Here is a 14,699-nt window from a genome sequence, read left to right as displayed (position 1 = left end):
TTCATTTGTTGTAATATGTTTCTTCAGGTGAAGAGTTTGACAAAGGGGAATGTCATCTGAAGAAAACCATTTCCACAATGAAAGCAAATGTAAACTCACACAGAAAATAACCTTAAACAATACTTTTATTAGAACATGAAATTGACATTAAATCAGTTGAAAATGGAAGTCTTCTAATCTATGGGCTCAAACATGTAATTAACTCACAGCCACCCAGTGGCATACCAAAGCAGAGCTAGTGGTAAGGTTGACCCGAAGATCTTTATGATCCTGATCCTGCTGGTCACATTGTCCTTATAATTTTTGGATGGGCACAATGTTGCATCTGTTGGGGGAAAAAATAATAAGCCGTCAATAGTCAATCTCTCTTAGATATATATGCATCTTGGCATGGCATGTATTTTAACATCCATGCTATCAAATGTGAACTACAGTAAAATTAGATAAAATAGAAATCAGTCTAAACATCCAGCTCAATAGGTAGGAAACTCACCCCAGTAAACCTCTCCCTGACCACTGCTGTGGGGTAAGGCCCATTTGGGTTTTCTGGCCATTTCGAATCACTGTAACGCTTAATGGTTTCTACGGAGAAAATGGAACGACAACATGTCATGCCTGGTAAGTTATCACTGTTACAGACTGCATTTCATTGCTTTCATCATGATACATGAAATGATCATGATAATGATGAGGTCATTTGGCATATGAACAATAAAATAAAAGTGGTTATAACAACATTATTCTGATCAGACTAACACACCCCTTCACTATGCTGAACCACCGAGGCAATATTCTGCAGGTTCTGGAAGGTCCTTGTGTTGACGGATCCAAACGCTATGATTTCATCATTAACTCGCAGGCCCTATGGGGAAGAAACATAAATTTCTCACAAATGAAAACAAAACCACCCTTAAATACCCCAAACAAACACGAAGTAGATACCCATGCCAGTGTTGTAAAAAAAAATCTATATATGTTTTAGGTCAATCTAGGAACTGTAAACACTCACAGCCTGACAGGCAGGGGAGCCTTGTGAGACAGCATCCACACGGGCGAAGGGAGAGGGCATGTCAGGCTGTGCCTCCTGCTCCATGGACTCTGCCTGGTCCTGGTCCCGCTTTGCCTTCTCTCGAGCATGCAGCCTGTGCAGGGCCTCCTCAATTTCCACCATGATGGCTTTGTGATCATTCTGTAGACCTGCCACATTGACAAGGTTGTCATAGTAAGCAGAGAAAATCCAGTAGGCAGTAGCATGTGAGCAAGGGAACCCTTTACACATGCCAGAAGGAACGTACTGCATCACTGTAAATTGGTTGTCTAACTGTTGTCAAGTAATGTGTCAGTCAAAACATTTTATATTGAACAGCAGTGCTCCAAGCTCTCTTACAAGAAATACTGTGCCTTGCTGTTCTGATCTGGTACACATTAACATCTGCGCGAGGGAAGCCCTCTGCATCAACTAGAGGGCCTTCCATTCCAACGCCTTGCTAAAAGGGAACACACAAATTATAAATGAAGGGAAAACATATTTCTTGCAGAATAGATGTTTTTGAACCTTTATTTAATTTTGCACGTCAGTTAAGAACACATTTCTATTTACAATAACAGCCTACCAAAAGGCCTCCTGCGGGGACAGGGGCTGGGATTAAAATTAAAATCTAAATATAGGACAAAACACACATCACGACACCCCAACACTACATAAAGAGAGACCTAAGACAACAACATAGCAGCAAAAATATTATAGCCCCACAACACGCATGCACGTTGTTTCTAACGTTAGATAAGCAGTGATGTAAAGTAACTAAGCAAAAATACTTTGATGTACTACTTAAGTCATTTTTTCGGTATACAGTGGGGCAAAAAAGTATTTAGTCAGCCACCAATTGTGCAAGTTCTCCTAATTAAAAAGATGAGAGAGGCCTGTAATTTTCATCATAGGTACACTTCAACTATGACAGACAAAATGATGGAAAAAAATCCAGAAAACCACACTGTAGGATTTTTAATCAATTAATTTGCAAATTATGGTGGAAAATAAGTATTTGGTCAATAACAAAAGTTTATCTCAATACTTTGTTACATTTTCTGTAACTCTTCACAAGGTTTTCACACACTGTTGCTGGTATTTTGGCCCATTCCTCCATGCAGATCTCCTCTAGAGCAGTGATGTTTTGGGACTGTTGCTGGGCAACACGGACTTTCAACTCCCTCCAAAGATTTCTATGGGGTTGAGATCTGGAGACTGGCTAGGCCACTCCAGGACCTTGAAATGCTTCTTACGAAGCCACTCCTTCGTTGCCCCGGTGGTGTGTTTGGGATCATTGTCATGCTGAAAGACCCAGCCACGTTTCATCTTCAATGCCCTTGCTGATGGTAGGCTTTGTTACTTTGGTCCCAGCTCTCTGCAGGTCATTCACTAGGTCCCCTCGTGTGGTTCTGGGATTTTTGTCACCGTTCTTGTGATCATTTTGACCCCACGGGGTGAGATCTTGCGTGGAGCCCCAGATCGAGGGAGATTATCAGTGGTCTTGTTGTATGTCTTCCGTTTCCTAATAATTTCTCCCACAGTTGATTTATTCAAACCAAGCTGCTTACCTATTCCAGATTCAGTCTTACCAGCCTAGTGCAGGTCTACAATTTTCTTTCTGGTGTCCTTTGACAGCTCTTTGGTCTTGGCCATAGTGGAGTTTGGAGTGTGGCTGTTTGAGGTTGTGGACAGGTTTCTTTTATACTGATAACAAGTTCAAACAGGTGCCATTAATACAGGTAACGAGTGGAGTACAGAGGAGCCTCTTAAAGAAGAAGTTACAGGTCTGTGAGAGCCAGAAATCTTGCTTGTTTGTAGGTGACCAAATAACCAAATACTTATTTCCACCATAATTTGCAAATAAATTCATTAAAAATCCTACAATGTGATTTTCTGGATTTTTTTCTCTCATTTTGTCTGTCATAGTTGAAGTGATGATGAAAATGATGAAAATTGATGAAAATTACAGGCCTCTCTCATCTTTTTAAGTGGGAGAACTTGCACAATTGGTGGCTGACTAAATACTTTTTTGCCCCACTGTATGTATTTCACAAATTATATTTTTGACAACTTTTACTCCACTACCTTTGTAAAGAATATATGTACCATTTATTCCCATACATTTTCACTGACACCAAAAAGTACTCATAAAAAAATGTAATGCCCAGGCAGGAGAGCAATTTGGTTCAATTCACACACCTACCAATATCATCCTACTGGCTCTGATCTGGCGGACTCATTAAGCAAAAATACTGTGTTTGGAAATTATGTCCTAACGTTGGAGTGTGCTCCTAGCTGACCGTAAATTTTAAAAACAATATCATGTGGTCTGGTTTGCTTGATATAAGTAATTACTTTACTTTGTCAAGTATGACAATTGAGTCATTTTTCCAACGCTGTACCTACATTTAAAACCATATACTTTTACTCTAGTATTTTACTGCGTGACTTTCACTTGAGCCATTTTCTCATAAAGTATCTTTACTTAAGTATGACAACTTAGTACTTTTCCCCACTACTGCCAACAGTGGTGTAAAGTACTTAAGTAGTTTTGTGGGATCTGTACTTTCCCATTTATATTTTTGACAACTTTTACTTCACTACATTCCTCAAGAAAATTATGTACTTCTTACTCCATAAATTTTACCAGACACTCAATAGTACTTGTTACATTTTGAATCCTTAGCAGGACAGGGAAATGGTCCAAGATAACACATGGTCATCCCTTTTGCCTCTTATCACAAATATATATTTTATCAATTATGTCTGGGCGTTGGAGTGTGCCCCTGGCTTTCCATACATTATTAAAAAAACAATTCAAATGGTGCTGCCTGCTTTGCTTAATTTAACGAATTTGAAATCATTTATAATTTTGATACTGAAGTTTATTTTAGCAATTACTTTTGACACTTAAGTATATTTCAAACGAAATACTTTGACTTTTACTCAAGTAGTATTTCACTGGGTGACTTTTACTTGAGTCATTTTCCATTAGGGTATCTATACTTTTACTCAAGTACGACAATTGGGTACTTTTTTCCACCACTGACTGTTGATTAGACAGACTGAATAAAAGCAGCATTGACTGACATACAACATATTGGAAAAAGATAACCTAGTTTGAGCTCGCTAACGATAGCTGGTCCACAATGTAAACGTACCAACTTACATCTTCCAAAACGTCGTAGTAAGCTTTAATTTGTTCTTCAATGTTGTCTTTCTTTTTTATAAGACTTTGGACCGCTTCCATTGTCGAATTTCCATTGTTTTCCTCAGTCATCTTTATGATCCTCTCTCGTCCGGAAAGAACTACAACTACGAGTCGGCAAACAGCAAATACGTCCCAGAAAGCGCGAAGTAAAACTTCTCAGGGCAGTCACTATTTCCGGTTTCTATGTGCTGCAAACCGTCGTAAAAAAAATACTAACAATGCGAGACAGAGTGCAGAGCTAAATTGCCTATAAAACATCAAAACCTACTAGGAAACCTACTAGGAAAAATCAGCTTCTTGGTTAAAGCAAAATATTTCAATGGATACAGAACACAAAAATAAAGTCCACTTTCCTTATGTTTTTTCTTTAATTAGAGGGTCTGCTGTACATTCACTAACAACATTTCTTCATGATCTTCAGAAACTTTTATTTAAAACATGTAAACAAGGTTCTTCACAAAAGTTAGTGCTATTAATGAGTAGAATGATTACATGGAATAGAATCAGCTTTTAAACAAGAACAGGTATATGCAAGGGATTGTAACTGTACCTTCAACAGTCTAATATTGGAAAGTAAGACGTAATCCATAATCACAAACATTCAAATAAAGTATTCTACTTTGACTGAGCCACCTCTACTTTACAGGGTTCTACAATAACAGGTTTCACATTTTATTCACAATCTTCATTACTAGTTTTTGCAAAGGCACTTGGGTTTATCTTAATTGAGTAATCTAAGAAATATGATAGCAGCAATCAATAGTAAGTCTGCTCACTACCCAAGTAAGTGCTAAATTACAAAAATAATTGTCCAACTGTCCTGATATTTAAACTTCAGGGTGCAAGACATAGCTTTTCTCTGACAGCATATAAGAGCACATTTCTTGTAGATAAGAGTGTAACGTACAAACAAATAAGAGAACCTTAGAAACGTTAAACAAGGTCAAGAATGTAAACAGATGACAGCACTTTGTGACCCGTTAAACCAAATAACAAAAATAATTGCTTGTGTTAACAATGGTTTCAAGATTGGCATTTGTCATCAGGTTGTGCTTTTGGTGTGCAAAGTTGGCATCAAGGAATGTTGAGGTCTGTTTCTCTTTGAGGATCCCACCGAACCAAAAAAAGTATGCCCTTATTTGGTACCTCTGTTATCAATTAAGCTACTTCCTATAGTCCTACATAAATACTTATTTTAGCCAATCACCTGCAACTCACTAATATTTACCCCACAAAGCTCACACAAGCATGAAGAACCAGGGTAAAAAGGTTTCCCACTGTACCCCAGTCTTAATATGGCTAACACTCTGCCTCTGTTAGACAAGTGTTGTTGTTGGACTCTTGACCATCTAGCAACAACACTGACTGGTCTTTGACATCATCTGCCTGTGTTAGAGTAGAGACAGAATGGCTTTGCAAAAACTCTGACTGGGCTTTAATTTCTTCTTGTGTCAGAGCAGACTGGGATGTTACCTCATCTATCTGTGCCTTGACAGACTGTACCCAATGCTGTAGCTGCTCTTTGAGGGCATTTATTCCTTGGTCCACCTTCTCCTGTCGACCCTTCAGGTCCTCTAGTTGGTCTTGCGTCTCCCTGGCCATCTTTTGCCTCTCACTGCCCCTCTTTGAGGGAGCACGGCGACCCTGCATGTAGCCCTCAAACTCCACTGGGCTTAGGTTGAGTGCTGGCCCATCCAGCTTCTCAATGAAGGCCACTGCACAACACTACATTAAAACAAAACGATAACATTACCAAAAACAGACTGTAGTAATCTCAGCACAAGTCATTCAAGACTATTTACAATCAACTAATGTACCGTACACATGTACATATTAGCTCACCAAATTGGTGAAGTAGTAGCCACTCTCTCCTGCCATCAGGCTGTGAGGGAGGCCGAAGCGGATCACATACTGCATGTTGGAGTGAAGCCGGGGTGGGTTGGCCTTTAGTACTACGTAAATCAGGCCAGACAGGTAGTCGTCAGCATTTGCTGGCTCACTATTGGAAGTGGAGAGAGCCTGGAAGACATTCTGACTGCACTTACATACGCATGTAAGCTTGTCCTGTGGCGCGCGCTTGGCATCCATCTCGATTATGGCTGGGGATTGTGAGTGTAACAGTTAGTGCACAGGTGGAATTTGAAAAGGTCTGGAAATGTTTTAGTCAAACTAGTCATTTGGCTTTCTTCATAATGAGATTTCAGTGCTGCTGGTGTCATCTTTTAGCCAAATAAAGGAACACGGTCTTCCTTTAAAATAAGTCACCTGTTATAGCAGGCAAAAAGGGATCACTGACAACCTCAGCCCGCTCGTCAGGGAAAGGCACCCTCAGCATGTGGGGGGTGACCCAGTTTAAGGACCTGTCAAAGTTCAATTCATATTAAAAACAATGTTGAACTAAGTTGAATCACAATACTAGTCATTAACATTGCTAATATAGTCTATCTAGCATCACCAAGACCTATGGTACGGGGAATGGGTTTGGTATTAATGTTAGACAAGGTTATGCATGGCAGTCTGACCGTATCCTCCTCTGGAGTGCCAAGTCTTTCACTTCATCGTCACAGCTGTCATGGCAGAACACCCACTTGTGCAGACGCGTCATGATCAGCTTCTCCATGTGCTCCATCATCTGAGAGACCTGAATCTCTGAAAGACCTACCAATACAGCAGACACAGTGAACAAGTATGTGAAGTTGGGGAATAGGATAGAGTGAAGTGTTCAGTGCAATATGTTGTGTAATGAGACTGATATTCAAGGATGAACAAAATTATTGTCTATATGTTAAGTGAACAAACATGGGCCCACAATAATTAACATCAAATGGGAACCCACACAGCAGCTCAGAAACAGCTAAATGGCCTCATTACTCACTACTGAAATGCACAGCGATGTTCTGGTAAAAGTCTTGAACAAGGTCAGATTGCTTCTGCACTGGCAGGCCCTGCAGCAGGAAAGAAAATACAATAAATACATGAAATAAGAGAGCCATTATTCAAACTTCAAATATTTAGGTAAAAGAAAAGCAGCACAAGAAGCAGGCAATGGAAAGGAACCTGAACTTGACAATTAGAAAAGGCAGTTGAGAGGGCCATAAAAACAGAAGTTGGAAGAGAAAAGTAATTGCAGAGATAAGAGTGGTGGATAAAGAGGAAGGAAGCACATTACGTGGTAAGCCTCCATGGTGTTGAGGAAAGCAGTGCAACGGGACTGCAGACGTTGAGAGGATGGGTTCCTCAGCAGCTTCAGGAAGCTGGTAAAATCCCCTGGCTCAATGCTCTGATAGGCTTTTAATATAGCCACCTGGCCCTCTGAAGACTCTGAAAGAGCATAGGGGTTCTCATAAGACCGCTATTACGGTGTTGGCTATACATGTTTTTGCTTTGTATCACTTCAGATTATAGACCCCAAAAAAATGCACATTAAAATACTCATACAGTTGTGGAAATGACATAACTGTTTTCAATGACTCAACAGAGGAAGTGCAGAGGGAATCACCTGGGCGTTTAGGAGGGGACGGTCCACCCCAGAAGAGCCTCCTCATCGTATTCACTTTGCGACCCTTCTCCATATTCTTCTTCTCCTCAAATTTAGAAAAGGTGAGGGGAGAACCTGCATCATTGTGGGGCCTGACAGCAGGGAACAACAAAGGAAACATTTTAATATTTCCCAGATCAAAAGACCTGATAAGTCTCTGGTGGACTTGTCTTGTCAATATTTATGAACGACAACAAAACCATTACCCAGTCTCCTGCCTGTCCGCCTCTGCTTTACGGGTTCGTTCTCGCCAGCACTTGGAGCAAAATCCCTGCCATGCAGGGTTGCCATAATAACCACACGCATCCTTGCAGAGAAGCTCTGCTTGAGTGACTCGGATCCCTCTTTGCTGCTCCGCCGCCATAATTCAGCACTCTTTTACTCCCACCTGGTGACATAGCAAAGACAATTGTTTAACTGTTTTGAACAACTGGGTGGTCCTTCTGTAGCTCAGTTGGTAGAGCATGGTGCTTGTAACGCCAGGGTAGTGGGTTCGATTCCCGGGACCACCCATACGTAGAATGTATGCACACATGACTGTAAGTCGCTTTGGATAAAAGCGTCTGCTAAATGGCATATATTAACTGTCCAGTTGTAATTCTGTTAAATTGTTGTAACGTTAGTTATATCCAATCGAAACCCTGAGTAATATAACGAGGATCAAGTAGCTAGATCAACCTTTTTCACAATAAAGATTACCAGTAAGTGATAGATAAAATATCTAACATGATGCCATTTAATCGAGCACAGCCACTGGTTCTTAGCTACTTTTAGCAACGCAGGTGTACGTAGATACATTAGCGTTACTTTCAATTGTATTGTTTTGCACAAAAACAGACCGCAGGAATCCAGAAGTTAAATGCATTTGCATTTCAACTTCTAGTGTCGATATTTTGTCTCAAATTCCCTTCGTCAAAATGACCAAACGTCCTGTCCACGGGCACAGTAACGTTACGTTGAAATTGAATTGCATTTAATTTCTGGCTTCCCGAGGACTGTTTTTGTTCAACCTAATACAGTTGAAATATGTAAAAACACGCGTTTTTAAAACCAACTAACTGATTCAGACGTCTTTTCTGACAGTAAAATAAAACATATTCCTTACTTAGCAAAACAAATTATTGTTCAGCAAAGTAGTCATATTCCTGGTAAGATAAAATAATGTGTCGCACTTCAGCAGTTGTACTAACGTTACCACTACTCCAGCTATAAAGTTTAAGGTTAACATAGCCCAAATTCAAAACCTATTCATAATATATTAAATACAGACTCTGAGAGAAAGCTAACCAAGAAATTACATTGTGAGCTCACAGCTGGTAGCTAATTTGTTGTGCTAACGTTAACAAGCTAGTACGAGAAGGCTCCAAAAGACTAGATAAATTAGCTACTTATATATCATGCAAACATTTTAATGATGTATAACCAAAACCCAAATTGTTGATATTCTTCGATTTTAGTAACTATAGCTAACAACTTTTGATAGCTAGCAAGAAAGACTTACCTTGGCAGGTTCACTTGGTTGACCGACGTGACGTGATGACGTGTCATCAGCTGCCTGTCTGATGACCCCATAGAATTAGAATAGTAGAATGTACATGAACCTTCTTTTGATGGGATAAAGGTCAGCCATGTTGGTCAAACATGGTTGGCCAGTGCTGTGATATTGGACGCTTTCCAGCGGATCACTTTTGTCAAGAGTTGACCAACGTCTTTCAAACATTGTCTGACTTGCGACTAAACATTGACTGACTTGCGACTGTCTACTTCATTAACTTTACACAAATCATGTGATCAGGTCATGCAGTTTTTGATGAGATCGCCTTCAAGTTGCTTCTCACCAACTGCACCATGCAGCCATCAACTGCATTGTGGGAAACACTATTTGTCAAACAATCATTAGGGTGTTTTTGTTTGACCCACGCAAACATGGACAAAGAAATGACTGAAACCGGTACCAACTTTCCTGCAATTCTAAAGCTACAGGGGATGCAAGTAAAATGTATATTTGAGACCTCATTTCCAACCAATTCATTGTACACACAAGTTATGTTTTCAGTTCGTGAGTGTGTGATATGGGGGTATAGAAAAGTTGATTTCGACATTTATACAGAAATACTTTTATAAACAGTAGCAGCTGTGTTGACACTGCCATGTTGATCTGAACCTTGCTTTGGAAAACCACTACTGTCTGACTTTTGGCTGTCGCAGTTGCACCTACCTCAACTTCACTCTCCACCTTTTGTCTACAGTTGGCATTCTTAGGCTTACCGCTGGAAGACACCCCATTTCCTTAAAGCTGCACTATGCAGAAATCGCACCCCCATTTCCTGGTCTAATAGTTTGCCTTATTTCAGTTTGTGTGTCAAACAAGCAAGTATAGTGTAGACTGTAGAGAATCATTGTACCATCTAAACCGCTGTGAAATATTTTTTTACATAACCAAAAATATTGTATTTTCAGCTGGTATAGAAAACTGAAAGTAAAATACAAAAACAAAACTTAATGGGAAGCATAGAAATAGTGTACTAATAACTACCGATTTATTGACATGCTTTCAATAAGAATGACAGATCTGTAACTCAGCTACATATTGCAGCTTTAAGTAGTTGAACATGTTATTACTCCAACCTCTTGTGAAAGTGACAAACCGACACGTTTTCAGTTGTCAAAAACAACTTTATATATCAAAGGGAGTGCCTTTAATTTGACGCCCAGCAGTTCGGCACAATTAAATGTTTCTGTGTATGAGCTTAGCTAGCCAACCTCGCCATGACATCGCCTACAAGTGTAATATGGGATTTCGATTGGGCAATGCAGTTTCTGCCTATCTTCCACAGGAGGCTGCTGAGGGGATGAAGTCTCATAATAATGGCTGGAATGGAGTGAATGGTATCAAACGCATGGAAACCATGTGTTCGATATCATTCCATTTATTCCGTTCCATCCATTACTATGAGCCCGTCCTCCACAATTAAAGTGCCACCGGCCACTTATGCTATCTTCATACTGTACTGTATATGGTGTAATCATTACTCTTATTCAGTCACTGCCCCCACCCCCACCCCCATTGTTTTCAATCCATTCATGTCTGCATACACCAATTCATGGACCGTCTATATCCGGGTAGCATCTGGTTTATATGGCCCAACATCACATGGCACAACATCACATGCACTCGGTGTTGCCAACTATTTTTCAAGGAAAGTAGCTGTTGGTTGCTCCATTTGTCGCTAGATGACGCGCATGCACATTACATTTCTGTAAAAAACTCAATACAGAAAAATAAACACCATCTGCTGAAGAAGACATTTCAGGCCCATTTATCACTCTCGCTTCGCCTTTTCCTCTCTGTTATTAGAGCGGAGAGAGGCAGGGGAGAAGAGCGAAGAAAGGCGGGGCTAGGGGTGCAATTAATGGGTGCACACCAACAATTTATACAGTGCCTTCGGAAAGTATTCAGACCCCTTGACTTTTTCCACATTTTGTTATGTTACAGCCTTATTCTAAAATCGATTAAAATGCCCCCCCCCAATCTACACACAATACCCCATAATGATTAGCAAAAACACTGGTTTAGAAATGTACATAAGTATTCAGACCCTTAGTCCTTTGTTGATACACCTTTGGCAGCAATTTCAGCATTGAGACTTCTTGGGTATGATGCTACAAGCTTGGCACACCTGTATTTGGGGAGATTCTCCCATTCTTCTCTGCAGATCCTCTCAAGCTCTGTCAGGTTGGATGGGGACCGTCACTGCACAGCTATAAAATCGCTACTGGGCAATTTACATAGAAACCCCCCACTCCCTTTTGTACACTGCTGCTACTCCCTGTTTATTATCTATGCATAGTCACTTCACCCCCACCTACATGTACAAATTACCTCAACTAACCTGCACCCTCGCACACTGACACGATGCCCCCTGTATATAGCCTTATTGAGTTACTTTTTGTTGTTGTCTACTTGGTAAATATTTTCTTAACTATTCTTGAACTGCACTGTTGGTTAAGGGCTTGTAAGTAAGCGGTTCACGATAAAGTCTATACGTGTTGTATTCGACACGTGACAAATAAAGTTGGATTTGATTGCAAGACGCGCTGTGCTAATACTCTAGATCGCTGGTACTCTACATACAAGACCACTGATAATCTCCCTCGATCTGGGGCTCCACGCACGATCTCACCCCGTGGGGTCAAAAAGATCACAAGAACGGTGAGCAAAAATCCCAGAACCACATGGGGGGACCTAGTGATTGTCCTGCAGAGAGCTGGGACCAAAGTAACAAAGTCTACCATCAGCAAGGGCATTGAAGATGAAACGTGGCTGGGTCTTTCAGCATGACAATGATCCCAAACACACTGCCCGGGCAACGAAGGAGTGGCTTCGTAAGAAGCATTTCAAGGTCCTGGAGTGGCCTAGCCAGTCTCCAGATCTCAACCCCATAGAAAATCTTTGGAGGAAGTTGAAAGTCCGTGTTGCCCAGCAACAGTCCCAAAACATCACTGCTCTAGAGGAGATCTGCATGGAGGAATGGGCCAAAATACCAGCAACAGTGTGTGAAAACCTTGTGAAGACTTAGAGAAAATGTAACAAAGTATTGGGATAAACTTTTGTTATTGACCAAATACTTATTTTCCACCATAATTTGCCAATAAATTCATTAAAAATCCTACAATGTGATTTTCTGGATTTTTTTTCTAATTTTGTCTGTCATAGTTGAAGTGTACCTATGATGAAAACTACAGGCCTCTCATCTGTTGGGAGAACTTGCACAATTGGTAACCAGTACACCAGTAAATACTTTTTTTTGCCCCACTGTATGTGGCAGGGTCTACAGGAAATCACGGACTACAAAAACAGCCACGTCACAGACACCGACATCATGCTTCCAGACCAACTAAACACCTTTGCACGCTTGAGGATAATACAGTGCCACCTCGTCCCAGCTCGCTAACAAAGACTGCATCCCCCCTCTCCTCTGTGTCTGACTTCAGTAAAACATTTAAACTTGTTAACCTTCGCAAGGCTGCTGGCCCAGACGGCATCCCTAGCCGCGTCCTCAGAGCATACGCAGACCAGCTGGCTGGTGTGTTTACGGACATATTCAAACACTCCCTATCCCAGTCTGTTGTCCCCACATGCATTAAGATGGATACCATTGTTCCTGTACCCAAGAAGGCAAAGGTAACTGAACTACATGACTACCGCCCCGTAGCACTCACTTCTGTCATCATTAAGTGATTTGAGAGGCTAGTCAAAGATCTTATCACCACCACCTTACCGGCCACCCTAGACCCACTTCAGTTTGCATACCGTCCCAACAGGTCCACAGATGATGCAATCACCATCACACTGCACACTGGCCTATCCCATCTGGACAAAAATAATACCCATGTAAAAATGCTGTTCATTGACTACAGCTCAGCATTCAACATCATAGTACCCTCCAAGCTCATCATCAAGCTGGAGGCCCTGGGTCTCAACCCCGCCTTGCACAACTGGGTCCTGGACTTTCTGAGGGGCCGCCCCGAAGTGGTGAAGGCAGGAAACAACATCTCCACTACGCTGACCCTCAACCTGGGACCCCACAAGGGTGTGTGCTCAGCTCTCTCCTGTACTGCCTGTTCACCCACAACTGCGTGGCCATGCACTCCTCCAACTCTATCATTAAGTTTGCAGTAGTGGTCCTTCTGTAGCTCAGTTGGTAGAGCATGGTGCTTGTAACGCCAGGGTAGTGGGTTCGATTCCCGGGACCACCCATACGTAGAATGTATGCACACATGACTGTAAGTCGCTTTGGATAAAAGCGTCTGCTAAATGGCATATTATTATTATTATCATTATCACCAACAATGACGAGACAGCCTACAGGGAGGAGGTGAGGGCACTTGGAGTGTGGTGCCAGGAAAACAACCTCACTCAACATCAACAAAACAAAAGGAGATGATTGTGGACTTCAGGAAACAGCAGAGGGAGCACCCTCCTATCCACATCAAAGGGACAGCAGTGGGAAGGTGGAAAGTTCCTGGGCGTACACATCACAGACAAACTGAAATGGTCCACCCATACAGACAGTGTGGTGAAGAAGGCGCAACAGTGCCTCTTCAACCTCAGGCTTGTCACCTAAAACCCTCACAAACTTTTACAGATGCACAATCGAGAGCATCCTGTCGGGCTGTATCACAGCCTGGTACGACAACTGCATCTCCCTCAACCGCAAGGCTCTCCAGAGGATGGTGCTGTCTGCACAACATATCACCGGGGTAAACTTCCTGAAACTCCATGACACCTACAGCACCCAATGTCACAGGAAGGACGACAACCACCCGAGCCACTGCCTGTTCACACCGCTATCATCCAGAAGGCGAGGTCAGTACAGGTGCATCAAAGCTGGGACTGAGAGATTGAAAAACAGCATCTATCGCAAGGCCATCAGACTGCTAAACAGCAATCACTAACTCAGCGAGGCTGCTGCCTACATTGAGACCCAATCACTGGACACTTTAATAAATAGATCACCAGTCACTTTAAACAATGCCACTTTAAATAATGCCACTAAAAATGTTAACATATCTTACATTACTCATATCACATGTACAGTATATCACAAAAGTGAGTACACCCCTCACATTTTTGTAAATATTTGAGTATATCTTTTCATGTGACAACACTGAAGAAATGACACTTTGCTACAATGTAAAGTAGGTGTACAGCTTGTATAACAGTGTAAATTTGCTGTCCCTTCAAAATAACTCAACACACAGCCATTAATGTCTAAACCGCTGGCAACAAAAGTGAGTACACCCCTAAGTGAAAATGTCCAAATTGGGTCCAATTAGCCATTTTCCCTCCTCTGTGTCATGTGACTCGTTAGTGTTACAAGGTCTCAGGTGTGAATGGGGAGCAGGTGTGTTAAATT

The 14,699-nt window shown here is 41.5% G+C and overlaps 2 protein-coding genes across 5 annotated transcripts; both read right to left on the bottom strand.

The window, feature by feature from the left end:
• Nucleotides 1-107: 107 nt before the first annotated feature.
• On the bottom strand, nucleotides 108-4,360 carry LOC124036327 (26S proteasome non-ATPase regulatory subunit 9-like). 2 transcript variants are annotated; one of them, XM_046350766.1, is made up of 6 exons: nucleotides 4,200-4,360; nucleotides 1,388-1,487; nucleotides 1,010-1,197; nucleotides 761-862; nucleotides 494-582; nucleotides 108-325 (listed from the first exon to the last, which is right to left on the bottom strand). In XM_046350766.1, exons 1-6 carry the CDS (start codon nucleotides 4,308-4,310, stop codon nucleotides 295-297), a joined length of 621 nt encoding a protein of 206 aa, XP_046206722.1. In that variant the 5' UTR covers nucleotides 4,311-4,360; the 3' UTR covers nucleotides 108-294. The 2 variants fall into 2 exon arrangements, with proteins under 2 accessions (XP_046206722.1, XP_046206723.1); XM_046350767.1 differs by having other exon boundaries at nucleotides 4,192-4,332.
• Nucleotides 4,361-4,652: 292 nt separating this feature from the next.
• LOC124036322 (rab5 GDP/GTP exchange factor-like) lies at nucleotides 4,653-9,431 on the bottom strand. Of its 3 annotated transcripts, XM_046350757.1 has the most exons (10): nucleotides 9,281-9,431; nucleotides 7,986-8,167; nucleotides 7,741-7,871; nucleotides 7,411-7,562; nucleotides 7,117-7,186; nucleotides 6,764-6,899; nucleotides 6,507-6,601; nucleotides 6,287-6,340; nucleotides 6,084-6,193; nucleotides 4,653-5,966 (listed from the first exon to the last, which is right to left on the bottom strand). In XM_046350757.1, exons 2-10 carry the CDS (start codon nucleotides 8,141-8,143, stop codon nucleotides 5,541-5,543), a joined length of 1,332 nt encoding a protein of 443 aa, XP_046206713.1. In that variant the 5' UTR covers nucleotides 8,144-8,167; nucleotides 9,281-9,431; the 3' UTR covers nucleotides 4,653-5,540. The 3 variants fall into 3 exon arrangements, with proteins under 3 accessions (XP_046206713.1, XP_046206711.1, XP_046206712.1); XM_046350755.1 differs by having other exon boundaries at nucleotides 6,084-6,340; XM_046350756.1 differs by lacking the exon at nucleotides 9,281-9,431 and adding an exon at nucleotides 8,885-8,908 and having other exon boundaries at nucleotides 6,084-6,340.
• Nucleotides 9,432-14,699: the final 5,268 nt, after the last annotated feature.

This window comes from Oncorhynchus gorbuscha, linkage group LG05, assembly GCF_021184085.1.
Source record: "Oncorhynchus gorbuscha isolate QuinsamMale2020 ecotype Even-year linkage group LG05, OgorEven_v1.0, whole genome shotgun sequence".
Classification (NCBI taxonomy): Eukaryota; Metazoa; Chordata; class Actinopteri; order Salmoniformes; family Salmonidae; genus Oncorhynchus; species Oncorhynchus gorbuscha.
This window is presented reverse-complemented; position numbering and strand designations above follow the sequence as displayed.